This window comes from Falco rusticolus, chromosome 2 (genome assembly GCF_015220075.1).
Source record: "Falco rusticolus isolate bFalRus1 chromosome 2, bFalRus1.pri, whole genome shotgun sequence".
Taxonomy (NCBI): domain Eukaryota; kingdom Metazoa; phylum Chordata; class Aves; order Falconiformes; family Falconidae; genus Falco; species Falco rusticolus.
Window position 1 is genome coordinate 73,654,742 of NC_051188.1, and position 20,440 is coordinate 73,675,181.

Sequence of the window (20,440 nt, forward strand, 5' to 3'; positions counted from 1 at the left end):
TTTTTTTAGAAAATTTTCTTTCAAATAACAGGTAATGTAAGTGATACAGGGAAACTCAAATAGTCAAGATTTTTTTCCTGAGGTCTAATTGAATAGAAAATTGAATTTTAAATTTTAAATTAAACATATATTAATAGATGGTATGTTTAGAAAATTTTAGAACATAGTTTTAGAACAACAGGCTGGTATACGCAATGTGAATAAGAAGTCCTAATTTGGGTCTAAAGCTGTTGATTACACTAAAAAATAGTCTGAAATAAGTGTGTCAGTTAAATAAAAACCTCAGCTTTCTAAAAGTTGCTTAGTCATGCAAGGACTATAAGATACTGAGGACCTGACCTCAGATGAGGCCTGTGAAGGAGCCCTGCTGTTCTGGAGGAAGCTGCCTACACAGCACTGCTTGCAGGATAAAATGTGACTCAGTACTGTACATCCCACTCTTCTGTTGTGAGGCATTTGGCTTATTCCTTCTCTTTATAAAACCTTTGGTGTGTGCCGTGCAGCAAGAAGTTTTATAGTGGGAGAAGCAGCTTACAAAAGCAAGCACTTCAGTCTAAGGAGGGCTTGCAAAGCAGTACCCTGTCACTGTGAACATTAGCAGTATATGGTCTGGTCTTTGTGGGATACTATTGGCAGAAAAATCCCTTTATTTTCCTTCTTCATTTGGGATGAGTAACAGTGTAGTTTGCACTGCTCCATATACTCCGAAAGTGCAAGGACTGAGTCTCAGCTCTGTGAATATGTATTATGGAGGAGCTCGTTTTCTTCTGCCCATAGCAGGAAAACGAAGCTCAGTTTAGTCTTAGAGATAAACCCCAAATGGAACAATAAACCCTAACTGTATAAATTATCAGGGATTTGTTTCAAACAGCACTGAGCCACCCCAAGTGATCGTAACGGCAACCAGATAACATAGCCTAGTGTCTTTCTTGATGGAAGTCTACTCATGACAATCTTTTCTATTCAGCCACTCCCCTAAACTCTTCAAGATCTTTTATGTTATTTCCTAATAAATTCTGCATTATACAGATTTTATAACTTCACATACACATCATCATTTATTAAAATCTGGAAGTCAGCAAAAGAAGCTATAGTGTTGGATCTTGGCATCAGGCAGGCAATCTGAGCTGCTTTGGAGTCATTACTTTCAGCTGCTCCTGAAAAAGTGAAGATTTTCTCCTGAGGCCCCTGTTTGTCACTGTTCTTTTCATCTTCTTGCTGGCTTTCTGCCTCAATGATGCTCTCTGGCTCTTCATATTCTAGCTTGGTTTGCACCACTGCATGATCAGTTTTGTCTATCCATTCCTAGGAAAATGAAAATGTTGATGTTGGCAGGGACTGAGCTATCAGTCAAAAGAAACCTGGCTGTACAGACACTGATTTTCCTTTAGTAATGGCATCTTTCCAGCATAAACCACAATGGAGAAGATGAAAAGGAAGCCATATAGGCAAGAAGGACATAAAATAGCAGGACGGAAGAAAGGCAGAATGGCAGGAAAGGAGATAGGATTCCACAAATGCATACAAACTCCTGCTTATTATTGAGACCACATTAAACACATCCACATTAAATACATCCTTGTATTTAATCAGGGCTTTTAGAAAACCTTGGATGTGTAAAATACCTGGTGTTCCCTCCTTGATAGACTCATGTATTCTTTGACCCGAGGCCTGACTTAATCTAAATTAAGACTGAGTTTACATGGAGATTTAGGCAACGTACCTTTTCTGTATTAAAGCTTCAGTATTAATTTGCATTTCTGTCTTTCTTCTTTAGTTTCAGTTTAAAGCTATCATATATAGAAAGTTTTCAGTTTGCCACTGATGAGTTATTACTGCTCTTTGATATTGTCACTGGGTTTGCAACTGTAGTTATCTGACCTGTCTCAATACTGAGGAAACCTACCAGTAATTAAGATAAAGACAGCCCAATTAATACAGAAAAATACATCACATATGTGATGTCATGGACTCAAGAAGCAGTTCAAAAACAAACCCCAAACTTGTAGCCTATTCATCTAACAACCATTTTGTGTCTAAAGGTTTAGCAACTATACACCTCTGTGGCTAAGAGAGGATGCTTCCTACTGTGTCTGATGCCTCCAGAGCCATGAGTGCTGTCACTGGTTCAGCACTAAGTCTCACAGAATTCCACAAACACAAAGGACAAGATCAGGTTGAAACAAGCTCCCTGAGCTCTTGTGTGCAGGAGTAGATGCAAACACCACAGTGGCATGTCACTGGATGTTGTGGCTCTGGACATCCTTAAATTCTTCTCCAGCAATTTCTTTGTTTCTTTCTATAGCATCTTTTCACAGTGCCAAAGCAGCACTATGCTGATTGTATGAGCTCTGGTATTTGCTTTGTGGATCCTCTTGGGGATATTGCATGAGGGGAAGGGCTTTTCTCTTAAGTCAGAGAGTGCTTGTGGTGATATCTTTTCAGAGCAAGTATCAGTAGCTACTTTCAAATTTTTCTTAACACTGTAGACTTTGCAGTCTTCCTAGGAAGGGAATGTTTACCTGGAAGTTTCCGTTATGATCATTGAAGAGATCAGCAAATATGTATTTTGGATCTGGTATAGCAGGCATGACTGACTTCTGAAGCCTGCAAAGAAGAAAGAAAAACACAAATAGTTTTTTTATAGTGTATATATACATGTTTTTTATACAAAAACATATATATACAAATATATACATTTCTGTAGCTACAAATATATTTTACATTACAGTACTCTAGGCTTGATTTCTTCTAAATGTGTTCTAAAGTAAAAAAGCAGTTATAACAGTATGATAACACCATCAGGCTACGGGTGATTTTTCTGGTGGATTTTCAACAACCCCATCCTAGTAAAATCTGGACTCTATTCAAACTCCCAGCTAGTCAGAAAGTGCTATTCTGCTCCATGCAGTAGTCAGAGCTTTACATTCTCTGGCTGCATTCCCCTTCACAGGGAAGATGGTGCAGCAACGAGCTGTATTGCCTGATGTAGTGAACACAAATGTAAGGTTGAACAATAGAAGTGCAGGAGAAAAACCTCAATCTAAAAAGGTTGTCAGGGTCCCACATAATTTCAGCTCTGAAAATACTGCATTTTTGGGTGGGTTTTTTTTCACCAAAATTCGGGGCCTTTGCAGGTTTTGTTTGTTGTTCAGTGGCTTTTAAAAAAAAAAAAACCCAAACCCAAACAACTAGATTCTAAAAATAAGCAGACTCATTCACTAAAAATTCAAATATTATAGATTTATATAGTCTTATTAAAGCTGAATGCACTCAAACTGCAAAGCCTACTGAAAACAGACATTGAGTCTGATGAAAGATGTACAAAAGAATGTCAGTTCAGAAGAAATAACCAAAATAATTGGCTTCTTAGAATTTAACAAAAAGAAAAAAACTAAGTGGAAGAGACATAATTTTGTCATGAAACATCATCTTTTACCAGAATTGTTCTGCTTTTGAAAATTAAAATCCTTGGTATTTGGAAGGCCAGGATGCATTATTCCTCAAATAGTAATTAAGCTACTGACTTTTACATCTTCATGATGGCTTCATTTATCAGATAATAATTCTGAGTGCTATGAGACTTGAGCCTGAATGATAGCTCTATTTTCATGACATGGTTATTTAGTAGTAACCAAGAAAATTATATTTACCTCTGCCATTTACACAGAAGAATCAGGAGGATAAGCATCATTAGAAGTACTGCCAGCAAACAGCTTAAAACAATTACTGTATTTGACTCAGGTTTTATATCATCATCACATGAATCTAAGAATAATCACAAAAAAGTATGTGAAAAAAAATTTTGCTTTAACAGTAAAAATTCCTAATCATGCTAGAACATTGACTTCTCTTTAGAAAAAAAAAAGAAAAAGAAAAAACTGAAAAGTTTTTAAGAACAAATAAGGCATGAACTCAGTTGTTCAACTGAAACTGAAAAGGCATCCTGCCCCAAACCTTGCAACAAAAGAAAATTGTGCTTTTTAAAATCTAAACTGACCTAGTACAGGACAAAGGAGTGGGCTTACAGGCAATGAGTAGATAAGTTACGAATGAATGGAGTATTTCTTACATTCATCACACTGCATTGACAGTCATACAACTTTGTGCTAAGATGTGTATTACATCCGCCTACTTACAATCACCAAAGCTGCAAGTACAATTTTACATGTAGCCTAAATGTCTGATTTCCCACAACAAAACAAACATCTTCCCCATCGCAGGAAGCAAAAAGCCAGCAAACCGTAAGTGCTGTAGAAGTAACTAGTGGCAGTATAACATCTAACACACAGGTTTATAAAACCAATGCGTTTGTGCAGTTTTGGCATTCTCTGCTTTTTCTGCAGCTTTTCTAATGTCACCTCAAGCTCTGCCTCCTACTACTGACCTTCTGCTCTTAGTCATACAGGAGCAACTGTCCAGCCTGTTCCACCTGCCTGCTTTTTTCACTTTGCCAGAAAGCCACAAAAGCTGTGATCCCCAAGTAAGGTATTCAGAGTCTGTGAAATTTTTTGAGCAGAGCTTTGTCCGTGACTCCCTCTGATACTGGAGTTGGAGGCAATAATAATTCACTAAAGTCCTGAAGTGAAGTGCTTGCCACAGTGAAGGGGCTGTGCCAACGTCAGTTCTGATCCAGGGGCACTCAAAGTGACTGTCCCCCCTGTGCCTGCCTTCCTCGCAGCTACCTGCTGGCAGCCTCTGGTCAAACGGCCCGGACAGGGCTGCTGCGTGCTGGCCCCTCAGAGGCGCACGGGGAGACATTGTCCACTGTGTTTTCTCAAGGGCATTTGCCAGCCACCCCTGCGGACGTGCTTACAGGCTCACAGCTTGCGTGGTAGGGGAAGCTTCTCTGGAGGTCAGCACTGTGGCTACTGCGAGTGCACAGGCTACAAATACCTGTGCTCCAGGATTTCATCCCGCCTTTGTACATACAGATTTTCTTCAGGTGAGCTAATAGCCCATCACATTCTAGAGAACTCAGATCTGGGTACACTGGAAATCTGGCTGTCTCACATAGTTCTGATAAAGCCTGATAAAGGGTGGAATTTTGTGCTTAGCTGATATGATACAAACATATTGGAATGGTGTACAGTCTTTACTACAGCAAATCTGGTTGTTTTTTGGGGGTTTTTTTTGATAACCAGTAGAAATACTATTTCCATCAAAGATCTGATTCAAGTCAATCACACTCACTTAAGTGTGTCTGTCTGGTGGGAAAGCAGTGCTGATACTGACTTTGCTTCCATTTCATCTCTTTTCACTCATCCTCCCCGTTTAGATCAATCCAGCATGTATTAGCATCAGATTGCTATGACCTCTGGTCCTGTAGTTCAAGCAGATGTACTTTCAAAACAAACTGACTTCAAACATGGGGCATTATGGATTTTCTTAGGGTTCAGGTTTGATGTCGACATATCATATGTGGAAACCACTGCCCTACACACACCCCCCTACCCCCATGCCACCCCCACCTCCCACATCACATTACTGTCGTTGTTGGACCCTATACACTATTGTAACTCAAATAATAAGGACACTCTTAACTTTGCTGATTATGGCATTGATTTATAGTGTTATGGGCCATCAGGAACAAAGTGGACAGGAGTTAGATATGGGCAGTTAGACATCCACAGGAACTTTCTTTTATAACAGAAGATGGAGCACAACAGTGCAACATTAATTTGCTGCATGTTCCCAGCCTCTTTTGCAGTCACCCCTTCCCCATTTGTACTTTGACAAGATAGGACTGTAGCACAGCTGTTACCTAATAATGTGCCATTCATCCAAAATGTTTCTGCTTCCCAGTCACTGCTGTAATTAACTACATTGCAGTACGGTACTAGCCTCTTCAGTCTGACTCGGAAAGAATAGCATTTTCTTGGATCAAATCCTTGATCTCCAACACTGCAACACTTAGAAGTTCTGGACTGAGAAGGAAGGCACATCATTGTTAATTCTGTTTTTCAAAACAGTGCTTCAGAATGCTACACTTAGTCATGGTCACAACTAGGACAAGGAATAGGCCAACCCAAAACCTCAGAACTGACTTTTAACTTCTCTAAGTTTCGAGGAATTTTGTTTCTTGACTGACTCTTCACTATTCATATCCATTCATCACTGTCTGATATTGAGGTGAGGGTCATTGTTATGTGTAGCATAGTGCACTATGCTACAGTTGCATATTGTAAATAGGCAAAGTCACTTCAATCCACAAAATATTTGCAATTTATATATGAGACTGGAAAGGTTTAAGTCAATGAAATAACATCAGAAATACTCTAAGAGTTAACTTCAGAATAAATAAAAATCCCATGTCATCCCTTTTCTTTCATTCTATTTTGTGGGGTTTTTCCTCCCTTTTACTCTTCTCTACTCTGTTTTCTGCTTTTATATTCCAAAACTCTTCTAGTCCAAATGTATGACCTTTCCTTTAGATTATCCTCAGCTCTTTGGGTGGCAACTGGTTAGAACTCAAAAACTAAATTATTTCTGTTATGGCAGGGATCCAAGATCCTAAAAATCTTAACTGTTTTCTGCTGCCAGCTATATTTGCAAGTATAGGGTGGGAGAACAATTTGAAAACAACTCTATTTTCCATTATATGGAGATTCTACTTCCAACTCCTTCCAATACTGGCTAAAAATGTCACATTCAACTCACTTGCCACTCTTTGTCAAACTTGCTTTTGTATTGAAGCTCAAGTCTCAAGCACTTCACAGCTCGCTCTGGTTTATTACAGCTTACAGTAACAGTGTCTTCTTTCCAGAAGAAGGTCACATTTTCTGGTCGATTGGGCTTTACTAAGAAGAAAAGAAAGAAATTTTGCTACAGTCTCTTAAAAAGCAGTACTTTGCAGTTACTTCTTCCTTGTCTCAGTGTTTCTCTGATAAGTGAAGAAGGTGGACTTCCTTCTTGGGGAACTCACTTTTGTAGCTGACCTCCAAATTAAACATCAAAATGGAGCTTGACACCATGACACTGCTCACCATTTGAGGTGCCACATTCAAAGGTAGATACTATCTCATGCCAGGAGCCTATTGCAAGTACTTAAGGAAGGACTCTAGTCTCCTCATACTCCCTGCAATCAAGAGAAAGAAAGAAAGGGACGGACAAATTCAGTACCATAAGACCTTTCCTTCATTGGAAAGAGACGGACAAATTCAGTACCATAAGATCTACAAAATACACTTGTGCAGCTGCTGGAGGCTATGTGAGATATGGTGGGACATCTCAAAAAACACTGGGTGCCTCACTGTGCACAACTGAATCTACCCCTCACTGTTTTCAGATTGTCTGAAGAACATGCAATGGTATGATTTATGTAGCTGATTAGTCTCCAGTAGTGGGAAACAAAGGGGTCAAAAGACTTAACTGCTTTCTCAATCCTTCCAGTTGCCTTTCTGTATTATGGAAATTCCACCTTGATCAGAATTAAGTCTGACCCTTGATATTTGTGCTTTGTTACCTAACACTTTTGAAATTCATTTTACTATCAGCGGGTGTTTAATAGCCATAATTCAAGGATCAGGATGCATCTTTCCATGATTTAACAGATATTGGTAAAGTTATGAGATAAAAAAGTATTCTCAAATTTAGATGCCTTGACAGTTTTTTGTTGACTCTCTTTTGCTAAAGCATTATTAATAAATAATAAGAATGTATTTGAAATGTATATTTTTCCAGGTAATTCTGTGTTGTATATTTTCTGCATTATTTTTATCGGAAAAGATCCTTCTACTTTAAGTGCTGTAACTATGTGAAATTCCAGAAGATTTTGATAAACTAATTTCATATTAGATGTGAAATATGTATTTTGGGGAAGGAGGGATTTCATAGAACCAGAAACATTTTCTCTTCTAGTAGGAGGATGTCTCTTTTACACTGACAGACTGTATCAGAGCCACTCAGCTAGTTTCTATGGACATCTGATGATGGTTTTATGACAGCCTCTTTGATAAGAAGTAGTTTTCTGCCTCACATCCCATGGAAGATGGCAAAAGAATGGAAGGTTCACAATATGAGGAAGGTCACACGGCCACCACTAAGACAAGAAACTAAGTTTTATTCATTTTCCTGATATGAATAATGAGCAGGCCTGCACTACGCTAAGCACTTCATGATGATTTTGAAATTGTGTTTTGGGACAAATCTGAGTGTCCCATGTAATCTTACTTAGCTGCAGCAGCACACAGGCCTGTGTAACTACTGATGACAGCAAGGAATGAAAATCAATGTGAAGTAACTATAGTTTGGCTTTGACACACATACTGATAACATTTTATACACCAATATAACTGATTTCTTCGCAAACTAAGGACAACTAGAGAATCAGTGAAGACACTAGGATGACCAAAGTAATTGTGATTTTACATACTTACTATAAAAATCAGATTTTAGTCTTTTAGAAAAAAACTCTTCACTTCCATTGCTGTTCCTGATAGAGATGGCAAGGGTGGGTCCTTCTGTCTTAAAAAGACATCCAGAATTATAATTTTGATCCAATAAATAGGTGGGACATGGCTTCCAAACTTTGTGCTTGCCTTCATCAAATCTATAAATTAGATAATATTGGTGAATGGAACACTCTTAACAGTTAACACAAGTCCTTTTCATTACTGTTTTTTCTTTTTTGTTTCCTTTTTTTTCTTTTTCAAATACTCCTACCAAGTGAATTCTGCATATGGAATTTCTTGAAGCAGCAAATTTCATAGCGGTGTGAGGGAATTAATTACCCAAATCTCATTGACTTTCCAACCCTGGGTTTTGATGCAGTCTGAAATTATTGTTTTCTTCACGTTGTTGTCCTTGTTGTTTTCTAAGAGAATGACTCATGCAAACAGATCTTTTCATGAACCAGTTTCCAAGATTGTACTGCTAAAAGTTTTTTCACATACACCATCCAGATAGGGAAAATCAAGCGCTATGACTATCTTTACCCAAAGCATGAAATTTCTGTTAGTCATTAATGACATCAGTTCATAAGGAAAATATACACACATATGTAGAAAGAAACCTTTCAATAGTGTAATTAGCATAGCATTTAGCACAAAGACTGAAGAGGGTCATTTTTTTCATATAATGTCTGTTAGTGACTATTCAGCAGGCTTATTGATTTGTACACTTCTGTAGCAAGTTGTGAAGCACAGGTTTCTTGCTAGATGATTAACGGATGTTAGAAGCATTTTCAGGTACAGTTCACAATAGGCTCAAGTGGACTTAGATATTTCAGTTTCTCGAAGTAAATCCTTTGAGAAGAGAAGAAAAGGTATCATCAATACTCACGTATAAGAAAATGACACATTCTTGCCAGGAAATAGTTCTTTTGCTGCCCATGTGATCTGCATCTTCTCATTATTGAAATTGATTATTGTGGTGCTGATGGTATCTTTCCAACCTGCCCAGAACATTGACAGAATTCATGATTTCAGCAGTGAGTATGAGAAGCATCCTTTGACATGGGTAGGCAATCAGTATTTCAAAGACATGCATGCAGCAGACCCAATGATCATAAAATAAGACATAAGAATATCTAAAATACAAGGGAAGAGAGTAAAATAACCTAGAGAGGTTGAAATTAGAATTTCAAAATAGGAAAATGAAAGCATGCACAGCAACACTAGAGAGCACTCCATGGTCCCTGAGCCAAAAGGTATAGACTGGTTCATGCTTATGCAATCTATGGGAACAATACCTTGAGGTCAGATTTCCCACATATTACCTGCTAAGGTTTTCCTGCTAAGGAAAACTGTTTGGGAGCTAATGCCACATTGATCCTGTGTGTAAACTGTCAAATATTTATTGTAAGAAACAAGGGACTAATGCTACAGGTCAAGAGGAGATCAAGACACATAAGAACCCAGAACAAATCTGCACGAGTAGGTGTACAGATTTGATAGATGTGGTTCTGGCAAATTCTACCTTACTGACAAGCAAGATCATTTAATGTCCTCTGACTGCACACAGATATTATTTCATCTCCTGTCCTTCTCCTTGTCATAGCTCTTAATAGGGACACAAGTATTTTAATTCTGTGTCCACCAGGATTCCACAATCAGATGCTGAAGATAAATCTGACATTAAAAAATGGAGAAATTAAGAAGGTAGAAGGATTAGAAATCCATTCTATATCAAGCAGAAGGACAATTTTTTATTTGGCATTCTATAAGATGTGAAATTATATTTACTTGAATAACAAAGAGGAACAAAATGTATCTTGAATATCAGCAAGAAAACACTTCAGGGTAAAATTTGCAGGCTGCTGTCTCCAGACATGAAGTGTCTACAACTGAAAGCTTTTGCTGGAATATTCCTGCCTAGCAGGAGAATAGAAGATTTTTGCTTTAATTGCTGTCTACTTTTTATGCTACAATAGACTTTTGAAGGGGTTTAATGTGGAAAAAATATTAAAATATTTCTTATGAGCTTTTTGTCACATACAATAATCCTGAATGTCCATGGGAATCAGGCCTAACTACCCTCCTGATTTCTAGCTATTGCTCTGTAACCAACACTGAGAATGTGAGAAAGACCTGTGGGTTCAAGTAACCGTTTTGTCTATTTTCATGGTTATATCTCTACATCTAGATGTTTCATGACTTCTGTAATTGAGTTAGCCAAAACATTTCTGTATAGGTGTAATTGTGTTGTAACACATTTTGTCAAAATCATTTAAGAGACAGTTATGGCAGAAATCCAAGAGACACTGGGTAGATGTAGCTGCAGGTCCCTGCTTCATGATTCATAGAGCTCTGGTAAAAAAGCATTCTGCTCTTAATCAAAAGAAGAACTTGAAACTAGCTCCTCCATCTCCTAACTAATGCCTGTGAGCTTGTTCCATATTGTTTTCTCAAACTGAAAATCTCATGTGTTTTTCTGAAGAATAGAGAAGTCAGTACTATTACACATTGAAGCAAAACCAGAACTTCAAAGCCTCAAAAGCTATCATAAAAGCGAGTTTATCCAGCCAGTTCTACCTCTGTTACAAGAGACTACCTAGCCCTTGTTTCCTAACTCTTCAATCCCTTTGTAAGTCCCCTCAGCAGGTCTAAGAGATGATCATGTCTTTAACTAAGGCCACTAAAAAATATGATGGCAAAGTGCCTAACAGTGAATTCTTGGTCTGCAATCACACTAACACATTTTAATTTTTATGGACTGAATCCTAGCATGGTTGTGCAGTATATGGTGTTATGCTTAGTGTGACTGAAATCCATATGACTACTTGGACTTCGATTTTCTATAAACATAGTTAAATGTGTATTTAATGCATGTTTGAGTGTATAATTACATATTTTCCACCTTTAAATAAAACTAACATTATAAAAAAGAATAGTAAAGTTACTGAATGGATAATACTGTACTCTCCTGAGATCATTTTTATGGATATAGAATGAATCTGTTCAATTCCCTTTAGAAGTGACAAAATATGTACTTTCCACTTTTTGATAGTTAGTCTGATTGCACATACTCTCACTTTGAGAAAGAACTACTAATGTCCATGCTTCAGCTGTGAAAATAAAAACAGGAAGAGCATTTGCTTTCTTCATTACCTAATTTCAAGGATAATTTTGAAATTAATTATTGATGCTGTATCTGTTGCACAATAGTTTGGAAAATGGTGGATGGCCAAATGTTTTTTTTTTTTTAGGATACGTTTTTGAATCAATTTTGAAGTCAAACATGAGCAAAATTCGTCAGTTTAATCTCAGAAGGTGGCTTAATGTCTCTGCAGATAGCTGTGCACACACGTCCATCTTCTTGAGCTTGACAGAACGATTTCAGGTAAGCTGTGTGCTAAGCAGAGAGACATGCAGTCTGGTCAGTAGGACAGAACAAAAAGTGGGTATCTGAGAGTCCTATCTTGGGCATAAATAACCCAGGCTCTGCCAGGACCTTTACCAGATGAAAGGTGCCAGCTCAAAAACCTTGCTTGGACCTGGGCACATGGGCAGCCCCACCGAAAAACACAGCAGTGTTTTTTCCACTATTTGGAGGGTGGGCTCAACGCCCAGTGTTTATCCCATTGCTCCCTGGCTGTGAGGTTGCAGTACTTGGCCCAGGATGTGAAAGATCTGCTTGCATTGATTTCTAGCATAAAGCAAATGGCATGGCTTGGATTTATATATGAAACTAGTCTCAGGTTGCTCAGTGCTGTAGAGTTGATAGTAGCTGAAGTCTGAAGGGGATTGTAAAGCAAAGAGGTAACTTTACTGGTGAAAAGTAGGTGCTTGCATATGTCAAATGGTTGGTAGAGGTTTTTGGAGATCTTGTAGAATGTGCAATGAAAAATGGCTTCACTCCAAGTTGTTCAGTCAATTTGGTCACAAGGGCTGTACAGGTACAGAAAAAGGGAAGAGGAAAAGGGAGTTTATAACATAAATAGGCAATATTAAAAGAAGAGAAGAAAGGAGGGTAAAAGCTTGTTTTAAATACCTCCAAGAGGAAAATACTGAAAAGCTATGAGTTTTATCACTCCAAGTTCAGACTGGTAAAATAATATTGTATTGCTTAGTCTTTCTGAATGAATTTTCTCTTACTGGGCAGTATAAATAAACCTTTTTTTGTAAATTATGTTTATAGGGAAAGTGGTGGAATTAACACAGATAGCACTGGTTCGTTAATTGTGAGAGAGAGTATACAGAATTTACTCATGAAAACATGTGTTATACACCTGGGCAAAACTATGGTGCCAATATTTAGATTGAATTTTCCTCTCAAAGAGGTGATGTGTGCTTGGGAAGCTCCTTGAACCTGTGACTATGTATCCCACAACACTGACACTGCCTGCAAGGAAATAGAAGATTTTGGTAACGTGGTAACCCAGCCTTCCCTCTCCATATAGGCCAACTCTTGAAATCCTTTTCTAGGGTGACACATTTTCCTTCAATTCCAATGCATAAAGGGCATGAACATCAAAATCCTGAATCCCATAAAGTTACATTAATGGGTTGTTCAGTCTCTTCAAACTGGCGGTGGGTTAGTTGAGGTGTGGTTGGCTCTAGAGATGGATAATCAGGAAGCCAGAGAGACCTCACAGGATTTCCACAAGCTGAGGAGTGGACACTAAGTAAAACCTGGGGGTCTACTCTGACTAGTCTGTTGGAAGGCAACAAAATTCACCAATTCATTCTGAATCTTGGAAACACTTACTATGCTTTATTTTTCAGTTACATTATGATAGTTCTATGCTACTTATTAGAGGCTGAAATTCAGAGATGCACACTATATCTTGGGTTTAGCAATGCATATGTTTTTTGGATGACAGAAAACATCAGTTTGGCTCCAGTCCCGCCATGATTTATTGATGGACTTTACACACTCTGAGTAGCCCACTTGACTTCAGCAGGATTACTCACAGTGCACCAGCTTAACAACACATATAAATCTTTTTAGCATCAAAACGTTTTTCTGCAAACCCCCTATATATTATGAATTGAAACTCTGGGATTTTAACATTTAAATATAAACATCAGCAACTGCAGTTATTTATGTATAAAATGGAAGGTAATATATTATTAAATACTTTAACAATAAATAGAACCATTTAGTAGAAATGGAACAGAAATAGTAATAAACTATCTGGTGATATGTACATATTCTTTCCTGTGCTCTAGTTTTTGAAAACTTCATAAGAAATCAGCTTTAACATAATTAACTAGCTATGTAAGACAGAAAAGGCTTTATAAATTTTCTATTATTGGTTGCGTTTCTAGAGCTCTAATCAGGGCAATTTTCTACTGTGCTTCATAATTTTATGAGTTTTGTGGACTTTTTGAATGTAATAGGAGTTGTGTTTTGTATAAATGTTCAGTAAATATTTGTGTGCACCTTTTCAAATGATAGCATGTATATGTTGCATGATTCACATTTCAACATGAAAAGATGCATAACCTAAGTGAGGTTTTTAAAGTTTGGATTAAATTGACATAAAATCCTCTGAGGCCATGTACACGTTATCTGAAATAAGGTATTTCCTTCTGATGATCTTTCCTTTGCCTTTGACTGAAAAGGTGTTTATTTTGTTAATGGAAAGACAGAGAGAATGAGAATAGACGGGACCATTTCTCTCTCTTTCTTTAATATGGAATTTTTTATTAATCCACCTGTAACACCATGGATTTTTCTAAGCTAATGTGTTAGCTCTTCCACGGTAATTGTAATTGCTTAAAGCATTTTCCTATTCATGACCCTAGAAGCACACAATAGACCAAAAAGTAATACATTTATCATTATTCTTTGTATTATGACAATGGGTAGATGGAAAGGTCAAAAATATTATGAATAGGCAGTCCCTGGGTTAAGCAGGGGTGGCAGCAACTCTGTCTTAGGATGGCCTGCTGGTCTAGCTAGGCATGCAGCAAGTTGCAGTGCTGTAGGACACATACCAGTGCCTGGGAGCATGGGCTTCAAAGACAATTATCCAATTCTACATCTTCGGTAAAACCAGATGGGAACTGGTAGGGCTCCATGCAAGACCAACCTCACAGGCACTGCTGGGCACCTAGCTTTACTCAGGACAGAGAAGCAGGCAAAATACCATTATGGTGTGTGGAGAAAGTACTTTCATAGGGGGAAAAGAAGAAATTTCCTTGAGCAACAAATTATGCAGACATAACCATGAGCAAGAATATGAGCAAGTACATTCCACCTCCAAGCCACTTTTCAAAGTTTATTACTGAGAAAAAAATACAATTGAAGGGGAACATTGTGAAAAGGCTGAATGCCATGGAACAGAACAAAAAAGAGAAAAAGAAGAGGCAGAATATCAATCTACAAAGATAACAGAATGGAACATGTGTGTACTGGAACAGTTGTAACCTCTTTGAAACATAAGAAGAAAAACCACTTTTGATTTCCTTATACTGATGACACCTGATAAGTAACCACATGTTGAACTTCCACAAGTTGCAGCACAAACCAGTTGTATAGAAACTACTGGAGAGCAAGACCCAGATCTGAGCCTACAGTCTGCAGTTACACTTAATATTACTGATCTGTGAGAACAGTTTCATTTCATTAATAGGAGCACATGTAGGCAAAAGTGCAGCTCCTTGCACACAACACTGCTGAATTGAATGCACAGGAGAGACTGAATAAAAACCCGCTCTTCAAGAAAAGAAACAAGACAGCAAGAAGGAGTTTTTTATAGATATTTTGAGACAAAGCATAATTCTTAAAACATAATTCTTACAACCTATCAAACTGAGTGGTTTTGGTTTCTTTTTCAGAAGATCATGAACCATTGCTAGACGTCGCAACACTTTGCCTCAATTAAGCACCTTGACTATAATTCCAACGTTCGTTTCACAGTCATGCCATAAGTACAGCACAGCTATATGTGGTTGCCATCTCAGGACACGGAAGAGTCGTATCCCCTCACAGGAGAGCCAGTGACTCAGAGGAGCAATTAACTGGAGAGTCAGGTGGTGCTGCATTGTTGAAAATGGTACTTACCATATGTACAGTAGAACAGAGAGATGATTTACAAGTTGATAAGACAGAATCATAACTTTAAAGTATTTCTTTCTCCTTATAAAATGAATGACAGTAAATGTAATAAATTAACAGGAGTGGAGATTAGATTATTGGTCTATGTTTGATTTCTGTAATAATCCATTTATCTTTGGCAAGCTATAAGTAATGGCATTGCAAACAAACACGTGAACTAGAGATGTTCTTATATTTAGGTAGCCAAATAACCAGTCTTTAATGTCTTTATTATTTTTGCTGTTTAATAATACTTTTACCTTGATGTTTTCTCAGTGAAAAATATTGCTGAATATTTTTCCATTGTGTTCATTCTTCCAGAATATTAAGCACTGAAGTCTTACCTGGAATACATTTTATCCATCCTTGTTCAATCTGAAGTCTTTTTTGGATGTACTCTAGTCTGTTATAACCTATGCCTTACACAGTAAGTAGTCCTGCTTAAAGAACAGGTAAGGGAGTTCTTAGTGAGTTCTGTCTTGATTTTTAATTACAAAACTTTCATAGAAATCTGTAATTATCATCATCATAGTTGGGTTGTTTTTTTGGTTTTTTTTTTAGAATCCACTTTCACCTCTTTTGGATATCAATTTCTATTTAGTTGATTCTTTTCACCCAAAAAACATTGAATATTATAATACATGAGATAAAGTACTCGCAGAAGTATTGCTAACTAATATATCAATTTCTTAAATAAATATCTGGGGTTTTGAACTTACCAGGAGATTGTGACTGAGGAGCCACCAGGTTACCCAGTGTAAACATCACTGAACATGCTTGAAAGATGAGTCTCATGGTGGGAATGATACAACAGACTGTGAAGAAATGAGTAATTGTAATCTCTGGACTTTACTATTTGATCACTTTATACTAGAGGCTGGAGACAACTAGAGGAAATGACTACAGGAAATGAAAAATTGTCATATCTCTAGCTATAAACAAACCAGAAGTCCAGGACTTCAGAACGCACACCTTCATTCATGTTAAAAAAAACACGCTAAGTCCTCAGAACACGAGTATCTCTCTTGTCAGCACTTTGCTTTATCTTTTCACAGCTGTATCAATCAGAGGTGAACATAGCCCTGATCCAGAGGAGGACCTGGTAGCTGTGCATATCCATGACCACATCATAGCATGTATGAAGGACATTGACCTCAAAAGTGCCCAGTGACTTGAGAGTAGGAGATGCAAAACCAGCCTGCCTCCCCACTTACAAATCACGAGCTGTGCCTTCTAGAAGATGTTTATACTGCCACTCCATATGCCTGGTGCTCCTCAGCTAACCTGAGGCACTTCTGTCCCCAGATCAGAGGCAAAAGTTATGGACCATTTTGTGACAGAAAGCTGAGCTGCTAAGGGTTGGGAGGCTATTACACAAGAGATAGCACTAGGATGAATTTCCTGCTGTGTTACCTGGTCACATACATACTGCTATAGCTTCCAAATACATCCATATACCTAACTATATACACTTACATATATATTTATAAAATACTATACCCATACCTTATATATCCGTATGCCTAAAATTATACATGGAAAATGGGAAATAGAACACTGTTTTGACTAAGATAAATATATTTCAGTAAAAGCAGAAGTTAAAATCTTTTAATAATCACAATTATCATGCCTAAAAAGACCTATTATCTCTAGGTCTGCAATAAACTCAGCTTGGACTACATCCACGGAGTAGTGCACCAAGCAGGAGCAGTAAAGCAGTGGGATGAAGCAGTTGGTGCTGAGGACTCAAGCCACACAGTGTGCATGGGGACAGTGCAGAGTTTTGCATAGACTAACACTAGCTCAGTCCCATGGACTCAGTGCCTGTTAGCAGTCAGAGCCTGCTAGATGGCCCCTGCTGGAGCTCATCTTCTGGGCTGGACTCACCCAAGAGCAACACAGTACTCCACTTTGTGAACAGAAGTATTGGGGTGATTGGGAGATTCATTTCACAAGGATGGTCCTAATCTGAACTGACAAGTCAGTGTGGCCCTAGTCTGCTGCTCTTGTCCAGCAAGAGCTCAGGAAGACAGCCCTGAGTGCTCTCTTCTCTGAGCTTTCTATCTGCTCCTTTCACATCCTGGTAAAGGGATACAGTTCACTTTTCTAGGGATCTGTGAAACAGGCAAGCACATCGACACATTTCAAATCCAGCCTTTGTTAAGCATCACACAAAATAAGCTGCTCCATGAAATCAACAAATAAAAACATAAATGATAGACCTCAATTTCTATCTCTGTTTCCTAACTGGCCTCAAGCTTTTTCTGTGCTTACATCAGAGAAAGCACAGGCACCTTCTCATGCAGGGCCATGCCTGGGCAGATGAATGACTCAAGTCATGCTGCATGCAAAGTGGCCTGGGCGCACACCCCATGCTGCCTTCTGGAGACCTCATTATCTAGACTACTTTTTGCCTCCAGTTTCTCAAGTAAGGAGAGTAGAAGTTTGCTTGCTGCACATAGTACTAGGTAGGGAGCTGGATCGTGGCTGATAATACACTCAGAAGTGCTGACATGATTTCTATTTAGGCTTATTTTCATTCCTCTCAGAGCCTTCTCTAACACGTTCACTGTTCTTTTTAACCCAACAGTACTGTTTGTCAGATAAGACCTTTATCAATGTTGTCACACCATCAAAATCTCCAGTCAGGTGATGTGATACCAGTTTTGATCTGGCTATTCACTTTTCTGGGGTTGGCTGCTTTCACTGGCTTATCCATTGCATGTCCCAGGGAAAACCTATTCAAATCTCAGTGACTTTTGGAAACGCCAGCATGGCTGTCTGACACACATACAGTACTCTGTTAACTGTCTAGCTTCTGCTTTGATCAAGTTCCTCCAGGGAGGCATGAATTCCTGGAACTAAAACAACAAGCAACACAGAACTGAAATACTAAACTAGGTCGTAGGTGATAGTTAATAGAAAGCTGAAATTGCTCATGGTTTCCACAGTCAGCATTGTAGAAGCCAGTGAGATAAACAAATGAAGGCAGAGATCCAAAATTCTCTGATCCCCCAGGACATGGTAACTCCCACATGTCCCCATTTGAGTTGAAAATACATTTTTGTTCCAGAACATATGTTTTGAGTGTGATGGAGCTGAATTTGTGCCTGTCTGCTTTTTACGCAGGTAAAACACACTGGACTGCAGACCTCCCAAGACAGTTCATTTTGAAAGGAAAGGGTGTTGGGAGACAACATGCAAATAAAAGGCATCTAAAATACCTTCTGACTTATAATTATTCTGATTTTGAGACACTACAGTTAAACCAAGGTCTAATTCTCAAGTGGCAACAGCACATTTTCACAGACCATTTCCTCCTACCCAGTATTTTGGTACCTCAAGTTATTGTTCCTGCCACTAGTCTCTACTTCCTTTTAAGATACTGAGGGCCTCTTGAAGTCAAACAAAATTAGTCCTTTTGCAACTTTTGAAACCAAACCTAGGGCTGAGCTTCTGGGGAATAAAATGCAGTGACTGGGTCAAACAAAAAGTTTGCATAAAGTTGGTGCACTGTCGAGATATTTTTGCTGCTGCTGAAAGAAACATTAGATTTGGCACTTGAGGGATGTAGGGTCTGGGCACCTCCCACCTCCCCACTGTGCAGGCAGACACTGGCCCAACCACCTGCCTCAGGTTCCGCTTTCTGGAAGCCAGCATTTTTTACCTGGTTTGATTTTTTCAAATATGGATGATCCCAGTCCATGAACTGAAAAGCTGCCTGTGAGCCACGGGATCTGCTCTCCCCCAGGTATTTTTCTGCCTGCCTGCAGGAGTGTAATTGATTAACTTGCCCCCCTCCTCTGGGTCATTGCTCCCATGAGAACAAGGACAAAGCATTGGCACAGTGTGCCCCCTCTTCAGGACTCACATGCAGTGCAGCGTTAGCAGGTTTGGCCTGAGAAAACAAGATCCATCCTAATATTGCATCTTTATGCAGGAACAGGGAAAGCAAAGAGAGAGAATGAGTTGAAAACTAGCAGCCAGGGCTTGTGATTTTGACTGCCAGTAGAGAAAACTCTTAACAAGATACCCAGAAGACAAAGGCGATGCAAGTGAAGGAAGTAAATCGAAAGAAGCCTTTTTGACTTCATTTTGCACTTTGGATCAAAGTGCGCAAACAGCCCTTGGCCTTCTGCCAGCTCCTCCACCCATGACTGTCAGAGGTGGCTTCACTTGCCAGCTGCAACCTCCAGCACCCTTACTGACTTTAATCAGCTTCTTTCCTCTCTTTTTATTCCCCTTCCTATTATTTCATCAGTGGTGTAAAATGGGTCATTGATAGCCACACACTTCAGCAAAGCAAATTGTCTCAGTTTATTTTTTTCTTTCACTTAGAAACTAAACAACCATTAGTCCGAGTAACTTCCATTTCATGTTATTTACTCGCTCATGGCCTTGGCAACAGACTCCCCCAAAATAGCAAGAGCTGATCTATGTTTTGCAGCAATGATCCCCTGTAATTTTTAGCATTAACAGGAAGTGATGTTGGTGTGCTTTGGGAGAATGAGTTAAAGGGAACAATGATGCATTTATAAAAAACAGTGAGTCCCATCACTCCATGACAAATCAGCTTAGTCAACTTGAGTCATTGCAGCTCATTGTTCTGACAGGAGAACCTGATTCCCTTCTGTAATATGCTGCAAAGCGCATGTGTAAAGACCTCTAAAGTACTTTTTGGGCCCATCTTCCACGCATGGGCAAAGTTTAGCGAATTAATCCTCAAGGGTCCCTGGCATTCTTAAAATTCATGCTCTTGTGCAATCACTTCAAAAACATCACTTGTTGGTCTTTCCTCATATCACCATGGCTTGGTCTGTCCCAGCCTTCTTTATGAATGACAGGAAAGCAATGAAAGGGAAAAAAAACCAAGCAAAGGTGGCAGGTCTGCATGGATGAGCAAGAAGCTCTTATCTGAAATCGGATATGCAGAGGAAGTGCACAAGAGGTGGAG

General features: G+C 38.7%; 1 protein-coding gene across 2 annotated transcripts in view; it reads right to left on the bottom strand.

Annotated features, from left to right (window-relative positions):
- CRLF2 (cytokine receptor like factor 2) overlaps nt 1–19,248 on the bottom strand; it is a 20,339-nt gene extending 1,091 nt beyond the window's left edge. Inside the window, exons 1-9 of one of the 2 annotated variants that reach the window (XM_037377279.1) lie at nt 19,154–19,248; nt 16,206–16,301; nt 9,283–9,394; nt 8,379–8,551; nt 6,661–6,800; nt 5,765–5,927; nt 3,654–3,768; nt 2,523–2,607; nt 1–1,305 (exon numbers count right to left, since the gene is read on the bottom strand). The exon at nt 1–1,305 is cut by the window's left edge and continues 1,091 nt beyond it. In XM_037377279.1, coding sequence (XP_037233176.1) covers nt 1,033–1,305; nt 2,523–2,607; nt 3,654–3,768; nt 5,765–5,927; nt 6,661–6,800; nt 8,379–8,551; nt 9,283–9,394; nt 16,206–16,281 — 1,137 coding nt within the window. In that variant the 5' untranslated portion in view covers nt 16,282–16,301; nt 19,154–19,248 and the 3' untranslated portion in view covers nt 1–1,032. Of the gene's footprint in view, nt 1,306–2,522; nt 2,608–3,653; nt 3,769–5,764; nt 5,928–6,660; nt 6,801–8,378; nt 8,552–9,282; nt 9,395–12,210; nt 12,330–16,205; nt 16,302–19,153 lie in introns of those variants that run through there. The other variant, XM_037377277.1, reaches the window with a different exon arrangement.
- Between the last annotated feature and the right edge of the window lie 1,192 nt (nt 19,249–20,440).